We start from the raw sequence: 17,561 nt of genomic DNA, 5'->3' as shown, positions 1-17,561 counted from the left end.
GATAATGCCAATTATAAATCAATTCTAGATATTCTGGGACACTTTTCACAAAAGGCGGTGATATATAGCCCTTCATAGCTGGGACTAAGGCATGCATCATATTTCATTAGTGAGCTTGGCCCATTTCAGAAGCCTTCATGGTCGGATGTAACATATCTATTCTGCAAACCTCATCTGGCAGGGAAAGCTTCTAAATCTTGTTATAAGCTCAGAGAGGATAGTGGCACACCATTTATAAACTGTGCATAGAAGCCCTGCGGATGGAAAAGGAATTACTCCAGCTCGCTATTTGCTTCAGAAAAAAAAAGTCATTCTTTTTTTATTTTGCTATAATTGTTTCTGTGTATGCCATTTCTGGGCCAAATGTGGAAATCATAGGTTTATTGATCCCAAAAGTGGCATTTTTTTTACACGTTCACTGGCCTAAATATGTTGACATTAAAACAGGGAATGCATGTGCTGTCTGTTGATAATGTACTGGTCCCCATAATTGCACATAAGGCTCAGAAGAAGAGCATAACAAACAGGCTTTGGCTGAGCCTTCACTAACTCACAGCCCCAATGAGGGTTACTTTTCACTGCCCTTGATTTCACTTCTTCTGGATTAAAAAGAAAAAAAGAGAGGATGATGCACGAGTACTGCTTCAAAGAAGACCAGCATGCCACTATACTGTACAATGCATAAAGCAACATGCGGTTTTCATATCAATCTTGCATTAATTAAGTGGTTATTCAAACTTCTGTTAACATGACTGGTATGCAATTTAATTGATTTATGGCTTGGCAATGCTGCCCTTCAGTGGCAGCTGACAAGAATCACTTTTAAGGGTACAACATAAAGATGAGAAACAGGCAGCGATACAATTACAGTCTGTACAGCATGAACAACAATACATTTACATCAGAGACTCTAGCCTTCTTGAAGTAATCAATTCCATGGTGAGAACATATGCCACATGAGATGGACATTGAATGGCCTTTCATTCCCAATCATGAAATCCCTATTTTCTTCCCAAGATACAATTGCTCAGTGTCGGCAAGTTGTTTCAGGGTTCTGTCCAAATGACATAAATATTTTGTATCAGTTTCCAGAAGAGTAACCAATCCTGGTGATCCATCATGGGCCAGCCCTGAATGACTTATTCATTGTTTTTTTTTATGTCATCCATTGATTGATGTGCAGTGCCTTTCATTTCCAAAATAAATTTGGAAAAGAAGAAAGTTCCATTTTTTTCCCATAACATATATAATATTAAAGTCCTGCAAAAAAACTGTACAGTCGGGATGTGCATTTTGTATTAGGAAAATAATGAAAAAGTTAATATTTTGTCTCATTCATTCAGAAAGTAAACCTCATACTGTACATTATCTTGAATCATTACACAGTTTGAAAGTGGTAGCTCCTCCATCTCTTAAATGGCTACTGCTGATTTTATATAATTGTCCTATTGTTTTAATCATTTATGAGTCGTCAATGTTGAATCCTGCCTGAAAAATAAATTTCTTGTGTTACTGTGTCTCTCTCTCTGTGTGAATGAAGTTCCCAATGAATACATCGATTTTAAATAATTCACCCCTTCTTTCTTTTAATTCTGATTAGTATATCTTACAGATCATTAAAACTCAGAATTGCTTTTAAAAATGTCAACATCTTGGAAACGTTTAATTTTAGAACTGATGGTGTCACATTTTAATCAGCTAAGGTTCCCTGAAATTCCAAACTGCCTCAAAAGGTTATTAGTAAACCACAAACACTATTTACTAAAGAAGCAAGCTGTTCAGCTGGATACAAGAATATTGATGTATGAGTGGGAGGGAAAAGTGCCACAGACCTAAGGAAAGCCTTGGGCTTGAGAGGAACCACCAGCTCTGCTGGGGACTGAGTCAAAGCCTTGAGAATGGCTGTACAAAAGTATGTTCACGCTCAATGAATAGAAAATAAGAGAATAAACCACTAATGTGGTCGCTCAGCATTTTTCCCACATCACAATAACTGCCAACTCTGGGTGGGCATCTCAAAGAAATTGTTGCAGTAACACAATGCGTCCTTTTGGTGTCGCCGCATCACTAAATCTAATACTCAGCTTCACCACCTCTGGTCTGCTCTATTGACCAATCAGATATGAAGTGGGTGTGTCCTGTCTTGGCACTATAGACGCTGCAAGAAAGTCCGCACTGACCTGTCACTACCGCCGCAAGGAGCCGCATCTATGAGGTGCCACGCAAATAAATAGCAGCGGCTGACTATGCCGAGTTAGAGAGCATCTGACTCGCGCCCCGTCCAATGATGGCACACGATGCTCTACCCGTGGACGATTTCACGGGCAAAGCGATGCCCAGAGGTGAACCGTGTACGTGCAGCGCCAACTGCCGGAGTCGGAGCGGCAGTGTGGTCTTCCTTGGATTATTTCTACTGTCACTCTCACTGCATGCGGTAACCCTTGTCTGCTATTTGGACCTGCGCTCTGAGATCAAAAGGGAAATAATCCATCAGAAACAAGACTCTATGCTGTCACTAGCTGGGAGTGATTCGGGCAACATGGTGTCTGCGGTATCCCCACCAGACCCCCCACGGTCCGACCCAAGCAGCAGCCGCTCTGCAGATAATCTCGAGGTAAATAATAGAAAGCAAAAGTAATAAACAGCAATGGATTACAAAACCCATTTATTCAGGCAGTAGTCAACATTTTTGCGTTGGTACTATTGATATATTGTTTTATAATAACTTTTTCTTTCAGATTTAAATTCGTTGTGTGACTGCTGTAATCACTCGGAAAGAAAATATTTCGATTAAATGGGGCTTTAAAACATCCATTACAGCTGTTAATTTGGGTACTATCAAGGCATTGATATTGCTACAGGTTGAGAATATTGTTCTTATTTGGCCCTTGAACTGGTTCCTTTGTAGTACATTATAGGGTACAGAAGGGGTCTTCAAACCGGTCCCCGAGGGCCACTTTGGGTGCAGGTTTTTGTTCCAACCGATCCAATACAAACAGTTTAACCAATGAAGTTTCTTCTGAAAAAATAAGCACCTGACTGCAATCCACTGATTGCACTTCTAGGTTACCAGATTGGTGTAAAGGTTTCCCCTTACAGATTGGAACGAAACCCTGCACCCAATGCGGTCCTTTCTGGAATAGTTTGGGGTCCACTGGGGTACAGGAATGAAACTTGGGGGGCATGACCTGACTCCAGTTTACCCAAGGTGGCACTTATTCATGCACATAACGTGAAACTATAGTAAAATAGTCGAACACCAACCATTTTGGCAGAAACAAATTAAATACAATTGTCTACATACAATAGGGAATCATTTAAACAAATGATCAGCTGCACTGGCAAAATGTCACTACCTAACCTCATCATCAACAGCAAAGGGAGGAACAACTACTTGGCCATTTAATCTATCTGTTAAGCACATATAGGAAAGAAATAGGAAATTAGTTTGTGATATATATGCAGGAATTGTATAAAATACATTCAGTTTTATGAAGATAGAATGGGAAGGCATTTTGACATTTGTTGTGTTTTTCTAGATCTACTATAACATTGATATTGAGCATTGGTACACATCATTGACATTATCAAATTTGGTGCTTCAGGCAAGTTTTAATCTGATTTCTCCAGGTTTCCATTGGTATTTGGCTCAAGTCCAAAATTGTCACTAGGGTGTTTAACATTATAACTCTAGCTTTGTTGTTGCTGAATTCAATTTCTTTTATGCTGGTTTTTTTTTTTAGATCTAGATTGATGCACAGGATGGAGGTCAAAATATGGAGCAGGTGGTCAACCAAATATAAAAATATGCAAGCAGCTATGAACAGAAGCAGAGACTACGACTTAATTTACTTTCAGTTGCACTTAAATGGGCCACCTGGGATTGAAGCCTCACCATACATTTTGCTCATAGGGTGTAGTCAATTTAATGTTCATTGTGTTGTCAATGGCTTCAGAAACACCACCCATCAGGTCATTTTACTCTGTCTGAATGTGTCATGATGAACATATCTTGTATTGCACGGTCAAGACAAAAAAAAGCATCACCAACTCGAACGTTGCATGATTTGAACTAGACTACCTGAGCTTGTATAGATTTTTGAGGATTCACATACAGTATGCTGCACTTACTTTTTAAACATGACAGCAGAGAGTTACAGCCAAGCAAAGAGCATGTTACAATTGAAAGGATGTTGGTAAGATCAAGGCCTTGAGGCAGCAATGGCTGTAAACTCTGCCATGTAATGCTATGGTAAATTATGAATCTAGTTAAGTATTATTCCTCTAAACCACAGCATGTGTGTAACCTCTATTTGTTTGGCTTAGCAGCAACCAGCTGGGTGACATGTGATTGAAACCTATAAATGTATTTGTAGTGTGTGTGCAATGGTAGATATACTATATTTCAACTGCCTGTAATCTGCCACATAATAACAGCATAACGGTAATTTGGGCGTCTGTGGGCCCAGCACTTAGACATCCTCGATTCTACAAACACACCTTCTTCTTATTAGGGAGCTGATTCTAGGGACTCTGATTTCAAGGCCCAGGTGGTAGACGTACTCTCCTTTGCGTTCATAAAAACTTTGGATGTCCTGGTTGACCCTAACCCTCAGCAACATTGCATGGATATCAGGCACATTGTCTTTAAATTGCCAGACTGGACTAGTGGGAGTGGTACCGAAGGATGGGATTTAATTACACAGGGATCACACTCCTCACCCTGCCTGGTATATTCTATTCAGGAGCAGCGGAGAGAATGTTCCATTGGAAATCAGATATGAGATTTAGGAGGAGCAGCATGGTTTTCGTTCTGGCCTTGGAACAGTGGAGCAGCACTAAAAATTCACTAGGGTCCTTGAGGGTGTTCTACTGTGTCCCCTAGGTAGTCTTGCTGGATGCTCTCTGGGAGTATGACATACCAGTTGCCCTGATACATGGTGATCAGGTCCTGTACAACCTGTTTTAAAGTTTGGTCAGGATTTCTGGCTCTCGGTTGTTTTTGTTTCCACTGATACTTTATTCTATATTATTATTCAGCATTCCAAATTTGATATATTACTTTAACTAATACCAATCCTAACTACAGTACAGCACAGTATGCCAATACTATCTAAAGTACACATTAGGGAGTTTGTTTTCAGATATTTTACTTAAAGAAAAAATAAAACACAAAACTGAGACTATTCAATGAGTCTCCCATGTCCTTCACTATGTCTTTTTTAGATGGTAGCGTTTTCACTGCCTGAATCCGAGGAGATGATCTTGGTATTCAGACCAGATGGTGATGCTTCATGAGGTGAAAGACTGTGGCCCAGCTGTAAATATTTAACCGTGCTATGATGCTGTTCACTCCAGATGTCTGCATTAAACAACTCTGATTACACATCCCACAGTTTACATAGTTGGAGAAACAGGAGCATGTGGAGTTTGGACACAGCTGCCGCACTTGTTAGCTTTTGAGACGGTTCCTTTGAAGACTTTTTTTGTTTCACGAGGTTGAAACATTATTCATTGGATTTTTCACTTAAGTCTTCATCAAAGGCACTTAAACAACATCATCGCAATTTAAAGTGTAGATACGCAGTGCAATATGCAACAATGAATGGGACATCTACTATAAAGCAGAAATGCACTAGGCATCTGCAAAATGCTAGCCATGAAGCATCTTGGATATAATTTTAATTATATTATATATGGTATCGAGTAGGATGTCTGCCCCATGGTCAAAGTTTTGAGTTCAAATTGCCAATTGACAATTCCCAGGTGTTTTTCTTGAGCTACTATGTCAAACTTCCTCATTTTAAAAAAGCATACATAAGTTAATTAATGCTCATTTATACAAACGTCAGCATCGCTATTTATTTTTTATTTTTTATAGTGTAAGGGCTCAGTGAATGAAGACCATTAAGTTTAGATTGACCCAGCCTTATGCTCAATGACTTCTGAGATAAAATAGAAGTTACCGGCTATTGGATTTTAAGAAGCCTCAAAAAAGACATTATCCAATCAAACACAACAATGTGATACAGATAAAGGCTCTGTGAAGCATACTGTAACAAATTTCAGATAACTTATCTACAAAGTCACAAAAAAATTATTTATCCATTTCACTGATTTGTATCATCTTCCAGTTTCCTCCACTTATTCAATTTAATATCCCCAAGCAAATGTACAAATCAGACAAAGATAACCCAATTAAACATAACATTTGTTTTTTTAATTGGTGATTTACTGTTACTAAAAACAACATACTTCAAAACAATCCTGAATCTAATAACTTGTTGGGCCAACATCAGCAACAGCTGAATTCAAGCTTTATCTACACTCGAGTTGTTCAAATCTCTGTGGAGACACAGCAAATTAGCCCCCTTTTCTTTGGACAATTATTTTAATTTGAGAAGACCAGAGGGTTTTTAAGCAAGAGTGGCCTTGTCATGAGACAGAATTTCAAACAGATTGCAAGCTTCACTTTAACCAAACCACAAAAGATTTTTTTCCTTTTTTTAAGCAATTCAGAAGTTGGCTTGTGGGTGTTTTAGATAACCCTGCAGCAGAACCTAAGTGCATCTCAGCTTGTAGTAAATAAATCATGACCTAACAGTCTTTCAGGTCTTGTACTAGTAATACAGCCCAAGACCATCACACTGCCACCATGTTTGACTGTTATATTGTTTTTCTCAAATGCTTTGTACAAATACACCTAATGTTACAAGAACACCACCTTTAGAAATATTGAACTTTTCAGTCAATAGAATAGTCAGCAAAAAGTCTTCAGATGTTTTCGTTTCCCAAATGACATGTCCTTTTAATTATTACTTTCAGCTATGCTTTTCAATGCATATGTTCATTTAGATTATCCTCACATCTTTAATTATGATCAAAGTAGAGGATTTTTTCCCCCCAAGTCTTTCACTTGTAGTATTATGTGTGCTGGTAGAAGAAGTTTCTGTTAATATTTGCACTTTTTTAATTACTCAAAGTTGCCAGTATTAAGGTTTTTAATAGAAGCCGTTTTAATCTGTTGGTCATGTGAATGACATTATCAACATAACCCAAAGTAATGTTTTATAATGAGAGCAGATGACTCTGGTCCTATGATCTCATTATGAGCACTAAGCGCCCCTCAACATATCCAGGTAATATACCCTCTGGTAATGTTGTAAATCCCAGCTGTCCAACAAAAAACTCTGATTCAGAACAGAATATTTCTCCTAGCTGTGTTGTTACTCTCAACTTTGGGGGATAAGTGTTTTAGTAGTATTATGATCCCCAATCCAAAAATGAACAAAATATTCAGCATTAAAATGTATTCTGCATGTCGAGCCTTTCTTTTATCATTTTATTTGTGAGGCATTTAATACTCTACAAGTTTACGGTAAGAGACTAGTACAAATCCTACAACAATTACACGTAATATTTTTCAACACAATAATTTTCTGTTCAGTTTTGCCTTCAAAGTCCTGCACAAACCAGATGTTAAAACATCTGGAGTCCTGTTAGCAGCTATCAAAAAGTAAGCTTGATGGGGCACCAAGTCCAACATACATGCTGCAGAGTCACCAGGGTGGGCTGTCACCAGCATTTAAATTAAAGACGGAGCCTCTAATATCAGGAATTAATCAGTAGACTCATAAAAGTACTTGATTCTTACATGAAGCTGCAACTTGTGAGAAAGACTGTTTACCAAAAGTGAGCCCTTTATTGCTTCAAATGGTTATACTGTTAAACTACATTGTGTAGTTAATGTAAGGGAAAGGGCTATAAACTGAAAAAAAAATAACTTAGCTTTGACTGGCTAAATAATTTTGCACACAGTCCATATTAGTTGAAGTTCATAACAGCAGGAGACACTTTAAAAAATGGCTAACCTAACTGCTTGATCACAACACATGCAGATAAATCAAATTTAATCAATTCCATTAATGTTTAGTACTCACAGGGTCTACCCAGATTTATTTTTTCTGTTATGCTTGGTATTAGAATGTGCAAATGACGTCACACTTTTAGGCTTTAGCTGAGATTGAGTTTTTATTGTTAATTTTTTGGGGGGGGACACTATCTTAATGGTCTGCCAAGTCGCCAATGCAATACTGTCATGCAAAAGTTTTTACCATGCATCTGGCATCCTTATCCTCATTCTCAGTTTTACCTTGACTTTCCAAATGCAATTATGTGGTTGGGTTTCTTCCCTATTCTGCAGTTTTGGATAATTACCCCGGAAGTCAATGTGAGCGCATCATGAGTGAGACCACATTGAGGGTATCATGATTTAATAGCCGTGTTTCACTCTCATTATCAACTAACAATGATTATGAATTCCAGTTGTTTGAGTTAAAAAAAATTAACGGAAAACACAAGCAGTTGCTTGACTCTTTGTTAAAAATCGTTTTAAAAAGCGAAACGTCCCCAGGGAGACTGTAATTTAGTCATATCCCCACAGAACAACAGGGAATCGCGTCCTCGACCCACAGCAGCACTCCCCTTACTTTGAAGATTTGAAAGCCTTACTAATTATTCACATTTTGTCCTTGTGTAGAAAAAGAATGGTTTACTTAATAGTTGGCACTTGGCATTTGTTACCAGTATATTGTTGCCTTGATTTACTGTAACATCACATTCCTTTGTACGAAGGCTATAAATGCTCTAATGAAGTTGTTCTCGTGAAATCATTTCATGTTACTTCATCTCACATGCCAGTTTTACCTTAGTAGCTGCCTAGAAGATATTGGAGCTGCTTTCCTTTTGGCTTTCTGCTGCAGCTTCATCTCGGGCCAAAACCTGCAAGTTAAATGATGATGTTTGGCTGTCAGAACAGACAAAAATGTAATGCCATATGCCTAACCATACACGCCCAATTCTTTGAGAGGTAACAGGCACTTATGCCAACAGCTGTAGTGGAGATGGGGAGACACCTGCGCACCAAATGAAAAGCAAACATCTGGAGGTCTTTCTGACAATAAACTTTAGCACCCATACTCTTTCATCAGCCCGAAACGTTCAGAAGGTCAGACATTTACTGTACAGTATGTCAGCTGGTAAAGACATACATTCCTTGTCCTTGGAGTGTCAATATCAACAGCAACAGGGGAAGATTTCTTCCTGAATTTCTCAGGCATGGAAGGCTGTTTGTAGTATTACTACTTTATAAAAAGTGGTTGCCCATTGTATGTATTTATTTCTACATGAAAGCTTTGCCTTTCCCTAATATTATTGAAGTTATGTTGTCAGTGTTGGTTTGTGCATTGGTTTATTAAGAGGGTTTGTTTTTCTACTTCTGCTCTCCTATTTTATTTTGCACATTGTTTTAATGACTGTCTTCAGACGAATTAGCTATCAGTTAAAATATATTATTCTGTTAGTAAGCATGTGATTATTTCGAAAAATAAATAAATCAATAAAAACAATAATAATAATAAAGAGGGGTACATTCTGATACATATTGAAGGATCCGCAAATTCTCTTGGCAGGATTTAATTAAGAAAGGGTCATCATTTAATTTATTATTCGGTTTTAGGATACTTCCCTTTACATGGAACTTTCAACTACTGTGAAGTTTTTCCTTTGCTTTCATATTACAGTGTTTCACCTCTGTATGAAACAAAAAAAGATTCTAGGAATTCATCCAACTTTGAGGAAACATTTTTCTCCATTGGGAAATTGTTTTCAGTTGAGTTACGTTAATGTCACTCAGAGCCAAATGACTAAATGAGTTATTTCCCGCCTTTTGAACCAAGAGCTGCACATGTCCCTGGTGTCACGATGTCCATTGCAAACCCTCCAGGCAGATGTTCAGCCTCTCTTTCTTAGATTATCATTTATGTTGATAAAGTGTGACTGAACTTTTAGCTGATCCTTGGGTGGTCTTCTTGTGTTTCGAGTGTCTACTTTACTTTGCTAAGGATTTCCAGTGAGCTATGGCAGCCTAATGTGTAAAGACTGAACTTTTCTTGCCTCTCAACAAACAATCCAATTTAAAGGATTGTTCTTTTCTTTCGCTGGGAAAATATAAACACAAATTGGATTGTTTAGATGGATAGAATGTTCTGTGTTTGGAACGGAACTCCAAAGCTAAACTTGAAAGATTCTGCTACCATTTGTAATTCTGAGAATGTTAACTCTCAGGCAATTACATCAAATGGAGTCACGTGAATTTAGGTCACATTATCCCAGTGAAAGAAAAAAACAATCCATATTCACCACTGCATTTCTTCTTATAAAAGATGAAGTCATTACATTAGTCATTTCAATGACTCACACTCAACCATTCATGTTTTATCTTTTGAAGGCGTTGGACCAGGTGCCACATGAATGGACAATGCTGTGAGACGAAAGACAATTCATGTCCTCCTTTTGTAAATTAACTTGAGTTTCACAGCATTTGTGACGAAGCGGATGACTAGAGCATTTAAAGAATAGACAAAGGTGGTTTAAGTTACAGATTAGGTTACATGCACAGTAGGTTAGACAATGACTTTGTATTACGCAAATGTTCTTGTACGTCTTTTTTTTTACAATCTGTAAATTTCAATAAAGAAGTTTATAATGCTGAAATTAATAGATGTATACTTTCAACCAGCCTTCTTGCTACCTCGTTTACTGGGGCCATAGCATAATATGTTGATGGTAGAACATGAATGAAAAGAACAGGAAATTATTATACTTTTTTTATTTTTTCGCCTAGGTACAATCACTGGACGCAAAAAGAAATATTCTTGGCAGAGAAAATGATAGACGCATAACTCAAAGGGAGAAAAGAAGCCCTGGCAAGCAAGCAGAAACAGGTATGTGCTTTGGGTATTCGACATTTAAAGTGGTACTGAAGTTGATTTATTCATTTACATTATTTTTATAACCTTGGATGCCGTTTTAGCCAGTTTGCAGGACAATGTGTTTGAAGCGCCAAGAATTTTAGTTTTTAAAACATTTTCATTGATCCTTTCCTTTGCATTTCTGCAAAATCATGTTGACATGCAGCTGACTAGATCAATTTGAATATTTACTCTACTTTCTTGAAGTTTGGAAAACTAAAAAATGACTCACACTGCATATTGCTAAGCTATAAACATATCAATACACTTTAGGGTTGAATAGTAGTTCACAACAACAACAAAAACTATTCCATTCACGCCAAAACGAGTAAAGCTTTTACAAGGCTATTACAATCTCTCCTATTCCTTAAAACGAGATAAGTGGCTGTTTCATTGTGCAACAAGGGGAGTCGATCGAAAGCCAGGTGAGTAGGCATTGTGGTAGTAGAGTACTAAACCAGAGCAAATGCACATGTATACATTTAAAGACTGGTATTTGTATACTGTTTTATTGATTAAACTATTCACGCCTAGACTCAAATGCAGTGCAGTGATGCAGCTTGACAATAATAAGCCAACACTGAAAAGAACACTTTTCAGTGACTGCCTGGCGATCTGTCTAGGTTGTAGCCCCCTTTCACCCGAGGTCAGCTGGGATAGGCTCTAGCACCCCACAACTTTGGCAAGGATATCCGGTGTTGAAATGAATGAATGAAAAAAAATATCACATCCCTGAAACTTGTTTTTTAGATTTCTATTCAGCACCACGTGATCGATCAATCAGAGACCCTGGTGGCTTTTGTAAATCTAATGGAACTGATTCATCATAACGGATGGCTCAACAGCAAACCACATGGTTTTATATTTTGAAATTAGCTTTAGTAGCTTTTTATCGTTTTAGAAGGTTAGCTATGCAAAATTTAAAAATAGAGAAGTGTTTGAAGTTTAAAGTGAGGAAGCAACAAGTGCCACATGATCTTAAGGCTACGTCTTCTGGCATGACATTGAATACAAAGGAGGGAAGTTGGTGATTGTGTTTAATTTAGAAGAAAAAAACTCACCTTTCTGGCTTTATATATAAATCAGTAAAGTTCCAAGCCTCTAAAAAATAATCATTCCCAGTTCTCTCCTCTACTCATATTATAAAAAGGCTTTTCGTAATCCCTGTCTTAGATGTGTGTTTTGTGTGTATATTTATGTGTGTGTAGTTCACTGTATGTTCATTGCCCTTCTAAGGGGCACCAGATTTAAAATAACGCTGCTCGTTAGGAGAAATCTATGCGGATGCATCCAGTCATGTAGCCAGAGGAGAAACGTTGCCCATATGGGGACTCAAACTGTGAGGTTTTAAGGTTAAATGGCCTTTGTAGTTGTAATGACATGGTAAACAAGAGCAGTGCGACAACCTTTTTAAAAGAATTCTTCACCTGCACACAAAAAGCACGGGCACAGGACTTTCACGCACTGACATACGTAGATGCCTTACCGTCATCTCCTTGCACACATATGCACATTACCGTATAATAAGTCTCAAACGCAAATTCACACACTTCCTTCTGCATTCTCCATCTGGGCCTAATTCAAAGAAAAGGATTTTGGCAGGATGAAGCATCTTCTCCAGTTCCACTGCCTGTGAATGCTTAAGGCACTTGTTCATACAGATGAGGTGAAACCACACTTACAAATTGCTACACTAGACAAACCCACAGGACAAACTTCAGTGCTCACTGGCCAAAATGTCAGCACAGACACAATAACTACAGTAAAAGGAATAAACTGGGCTCTTAAGATGAAATCCAAGATAATGATAGGACTGAAGCACTTTCAGCTTGGTTATTTTGTTTTTGTTTTTCTTCCAGAATCGACAGGAAAGGAGAAAAGGAAAGACAGGAAAAAAGGTAAACAGATGTACAGCTAGTTTGTCTTACGGGATGGTCGCCAGGGTTCTTTGAGGAGGTTTGAACTGAGAGGGACCATATTGCAGGTCAAATTTAGGTATGGTTATTTATTAGCCATCAAGACCACAGAAATCAATAAAGTTTCAAAGCCTTCTCAAGAAAGAACCATCTTCAGTTACTAAAAGGTTAATAGTATTTATGATACCACGTCTTTAGCTACAGATCCATTCATTTTTATCCTAAAATTCAGCAAACTGGATTTCATAGCTTTATGTAACAGCCTTCTTCATTTTCACCTATTTTTTCTGTTGTACAAACTGTCATAGCCATTTCAGATTAACACTAACCATTAACCCTAACCATTTTGCATTCAGGCAAGAAAAGACCAATACCAGGTCCCCCTGGTCCGCCCGGTCCTCCAGGCCCCCAGGGGCCACCGGGAATCCCTGGAATCCCAGGGATTCCTGGAAGCAATGCTGTGGGCCCTGCTGGACCTCCCGGGCCCCCAGGGCCACAGGGGCCTCCAGGTGTTCAAGGCCCAGCAGGTACATCATTCAAAACAGAGGAAGTGGTTGGTTACTGTACTTCAACAACCCAAACCCAAGTCTTGGGACCCGTTCTTGAATTACACAGCATGAGCATGCATGTAGCCATGTTCCCATGCACAAAGGAGACTCAAGTTGTCAAAATGAATAAACGCATGGCATCAACAGGGAGGTTTTCAAAATCTAGATGTCAAACATTGTGTAGGATAACATGGATCTTGACGTGGTCTATGGCACTGCTTGTTTTGATTTAGTCACAGTTGCATAAGCCGTTTCTACGCAGCCGTTGTATGGAGTAAAATCCCATCATGTCTTTCTTTCTGTTCCAGGTGTTCCTAATCGGACGAAAACAAAAGAATTCCAGGTATATTTTGACATCTATAAAAACACAGGGCTGATGTGAACGCAGGTGCATCCTTGTCAATTACTTGACATCTTTACTTTTCAGCCTGCAGTGGTCCATTTGCAAGGACAAGAAACAACAATCCAAGTGAGAGAAGGTGGGTTGACCTTCTCAGGAAGTTATCCCTCCCCCCAAAAATAATCACAGTGTATTTACATTGAGCTTTATAAGGTTTGAGAATACCTGTCAGACATGCAATGATTTCATACATATTCATCAGTAAGATAATTATTAAGACTATAATGAAAATGAACCATACTGAATTACAGTAGGTTAAGCTGAGCTCTTCTGTGTGCTCACGTTGGTCTAACCTTTGTTTTTCTTTTTGGCTTGCCGTGATATGTTTAGATCTTTCTGAAGGGATCCTCAGGAACTGGAAGATGGTGTCCATTCATCACCGTGTGTTTAAAATGCACTCTCGCTCTGGAGAGCTGGAGGTGCTATTGGACGGTGTCTACTTCATATATAGTCAGGTAGAAGTGAGTACGGTCCTTGACGTAACTCCCATAATTTACTGTTAATTTCATTTAGCTATACATTCCCGAATTATGAAACCTATTCTTGTAACGCCAGTCCAAATCAGATACTCAACTGGCCAACTGTTTCCGCTGTATACACTATATACACTTCATACACTCAATCAAGATGAGCCTGGACAATAATTAATACATTGAATCTCTCCCCTTCTCGCTAGGTGTACTACCTCAACTTTACAGACATTGCCAGCTATGAAGTGATGGTGGACTCCAACCCATTCCTCCGCTGCACCTGCAGCATTGAAACAGGCCAGCGCAAGTTTAACACCTGCTACACAGCTGGGGTAAGCCTGCTTCGCGCAGGCCAGAGAATATCTATCCGCATAGTGTATGAGGACACGCTCATTAGTATGACCAACCACACCACTTTCCTGGGAAGTGTCAGACTTGGAGAGATTCCATCTGCTGGACAGAACTGATAACTACATGTCAGACCTTGCGCTAACAAAGATTTCTGGATTTGAAGAAGTGGTTAGCAACAGATCTGGGTGCTTCCAGTTTTGCCCGGCTCAAACCAACCTTGCAGAGTGATCAAGTTGGGAAACCCTTACGTTCACCATCAACACCCAATAATTAAAAGCAAATGGACTGTTCTGCTTGTGCTTCTGCAGATTCATTGTCTCGATGAGCTCAATGTCTGTTTGCTCGTCAGACAAACATCATTATTTATAGTCAACAGCTATTTCTTTTTAACAAGAAACAGTTCTACTCCAGGAGGTTTTAACCCTTTGGCTGCCTGATGCTGGAAGGATTTGTGCTTCCCAAAAATAGCATTTTAGTTATAATATATGAAGGTTCAAATTCTTTCTCTTGTATAATTTTCTGGCGTTTTGGACACCATTCCCATCCAAATATACCAGCTTTCTGAAATATATCATATATTTATTATAAATATTTGTTGGAAAAATGAAAACCTTTTGGAGTTTAAAAGCAGAGAAAAGTCCAGTAAAATGTTAGTACACACTTGTTTACATTCGAACAGCTGTCTTACGGAGGGTGATTATTTCTTTAACCCGGCGAAAGATGGCAGCACCTAATGGACTGTAAACATTTTTTTTGTTTCTACAGGGTGTAGGGAGCATGGCGCTAACTTCAAAACATTTTTGGGGCATCTAGTGCATTTTTTGCTATTTAATAGCCCTGTGGTGAGACTGTTTTAATTTTCGCAAAAATGTGCGTTAGGCAGTCAAAGGGTTAAAGACGGAAACAATTGTTTCTGCAAAAACAGTGCTTCCCGTGATATTTGGATTTTATTGTGTACAAATTAATTTAACAAGTATATTAATACCTTCTCGTGGTTTATCATAAGATTCAATATAATTTGCCACAAAGAGAGGAAAAACTCAACAACACTAAGCATTGAATAGTTACTTTCCTAAACTTCCTTTGCGACAAAATCTACAAAGTTTTTTTTTTTAAATAAAATATAATTACTCAAAGGAAGATGGCTTCACATTGTACTCACATAAAAACAGTTTTAAATTACCATATTTTTAAAAAGACTGTGTAGTGGGGTTTGCAAGGAGTAAATAAGAGCTCTAGAGTCAAAATGTAAGGTTAAATTTTTGGGGAGAAAATCTATTCAAGAGGTATTCCTAGAGCGACAGCACTATATATTTTGCGCTAATTTTGCACTACAATATCCCTGCAGAAAAACCATGGTATTTTTTTGACATGCAGTGCTATTGTTCACATTTACCGTATGAATGCATACATGTTGAAAATACTATTTGTTTATATGTCTATGTACATATTGTATATAAAAATGGGATATACTTTTGTAATTGAGTTGATTGATCGATTAAAATGTTTGTTCTATCTAACCATTGGTGTGATATAATTATTTTCTTTAATGGCCTCTGTTTATTGTTTTCCTATTTTAATATGGGACTTAGCTGGCAAGGGTAGTAAAGGTAAATATTCCATTCACTCACTTTATTGCACATTGGAGATTTTTTCCGTAACACATTGTCCTCTATAAACACAGTTCTAAGAAAGTATAAAGGTGACTCGCTCTATATAAAAAATTGTGGGGGGGGGGCTCTATTTTTCCTGGTAAGTGGTTGAGAGATAAGCACACCAAATTTGGAAAAAAGACAACAAGTATATATGAGCAATAATATATGATAAGGATAATGGATTGGGAGGGAAGCCAAAACAAGCTTGATGAGAAAATCTATAACCTGGAAGGAATGCAGTTGCCAGCATAGTAATACCAGAAGATCTGGAAATTCACTGATGACAACTGAAGAGTAAAATGGATAATCACAGAATTTTACTCAAAAGGACATTGAAATAGTTTCGAAATATATCACCTCTGAGGTCAAGAATTCGACCAAAAAAACTTACTGTACTATTGTTAATCTCTCCAAGAATAAATTTCAGAGGGTGAACAGCAGGTCAAAATCCATAGAAAAAATAAAAAAAACATCTAGCATGTGTGCGGTCTGGTTTTGTGTGTGGTGTCCAAGACAAATACAGAACACAGCAGAGTTTGAGTGGATTTTCCCTTCAAGGTGTTGTAATACATCTAACCACCCTTTTATACATCTTATGCTCATTAGTGAACTGGAACCTATCCCATCTTATTTTAAGTGAGTGGTGTGCATCTTAGACCAGGGTCGGAAACCCACGGCTCGCGAGACACGTGGCTCTTTCATTCCTCTGCTGTGGCTACTGCGTGTCGTTCAATTATATATCACCTTTGACGAGAGGGTTGTAGTATAGCCCTGGAGGCAATGCGTCTTAAATGACGATGAAGTCTGTTTTGACAAACTTTGCCAGGAGAGGGCAATACATTCCTACGTCGGACTTTATGGCGATTTGCATTGATCCTGGAAGTCAGAGGTGTAAATGACGTCACTGCTGGTTACGAGTTCTCCAGTTATGGAGTTAGAAAATATTATTGGGATCATTCTGCAAGCTATTCTTGCCCTTGCTCTGCCCTAAAGAAAACAATTCCTGGACAAAATTGTGAAGACTGAAGAGAGAATGATCATAGATATGACAAAGGATACAAAAGCGCATGTTTGTGGCCAAAATCTACTGACAGGTCTACGTGAAGGACATGTTGCTAAGGTCGATGTTGAAATTTAAAAATAAGCCATAGCATTTCTATTCGTCAGCGGATTTATATTAAGTTTTCTTAATGTCACGGATAAAGCATGTCATATCAATATACCTGCTATACAATATCAGACTAAACTTAAGCCTGAAAGCCAAAAGAAATGTTACATTTTAAGTAGAAATGTAAATATTTACATTATAGTTTACACTTTGCATTCTAGTGCAGGTTTGGGTACCTGGAATTTCTCAGAAATCTTATTTGATATTCCCTGGTCTTGATAAATTGTACGATTATGTCAAAG

The 17,561-nt window shown here is 38.2% G+C and overlaps 1 protein-coding gene and 1 long non-coding RNA gene across 4 annotated transcripts in view; one reads left to right on the top strand and one right to left on the bottom strand.

Moving 5' to 3' along the window:
• LOC144082969 (uncharacterized) overlaps positions 1-17,561 on the bottom strand; it is a 100,319-nt gene that overhangs the window by 78,402 nt on the left and 4,356 nt on the right. For both annotated transcript variants that reach the window (XR_013303422.1, XR_013303423.1), the window contains exon 3: positions 8,707-8,781. This is a non-coding gene — a long non-coding RNA (uncharacterized LOC144082969). The remainder of the gene's footprint in view (positions 1-8,706; positions 8,782-17,561) is intronic.
• Positions 2,153-15,611, top strand: eda (ectodysplasin A). Of its 2 annotated transcripts, none has more exons than XM_077610481.1 (8): positions 2,153-2,614; positions 10,685-10,784; positions 12,671-12,709; positions 13,084-13,254; positions 13,584-13,618; positions 13,703-13,754; positions 14,006-14,130; positions 14,352-15,611. In XM_077610481.1, the coding sequence occupies exons 1-8, from the start codon at positions 2,285-2,287 to the stop codon at positions 14,610-14,612; spliced, it is 1,113 nt and encodes a 370-aa protein (XP_077466607.1). In that variant the 5' UTR covers positions 2,153-2,284; the 3' UTR covers positions 14,613-15,611. The 2 variants fall into 2 exon arrangements, with proteins under 2 accessions (XP_077466607.1, XP_077466606.1); XM_077610480.1 differs by having other exon boundaries at positions 14,006-14,136.

Source organism: Stigmatopora argus, chromosome 9 (assembly GCF_051989625.1).
Source record: "Stigmatopora argus isolate UIUO_Sarg chromosome 9, RoL_Sarg_1.0, whole genome shotgun sequence".
In the NCBI taxonomy this organism is placed as follows: Eukaryota; Metazoa; Chordata; class Actinopteri; order Syngnathiformes; family Syngnathidae; genus Stigmatopora; species Stigmatopora argus.
Note: the sequence above shows the minus strand (reverse complement) of the source record. Positions and strands in the feature narration are given on the sequence as shown.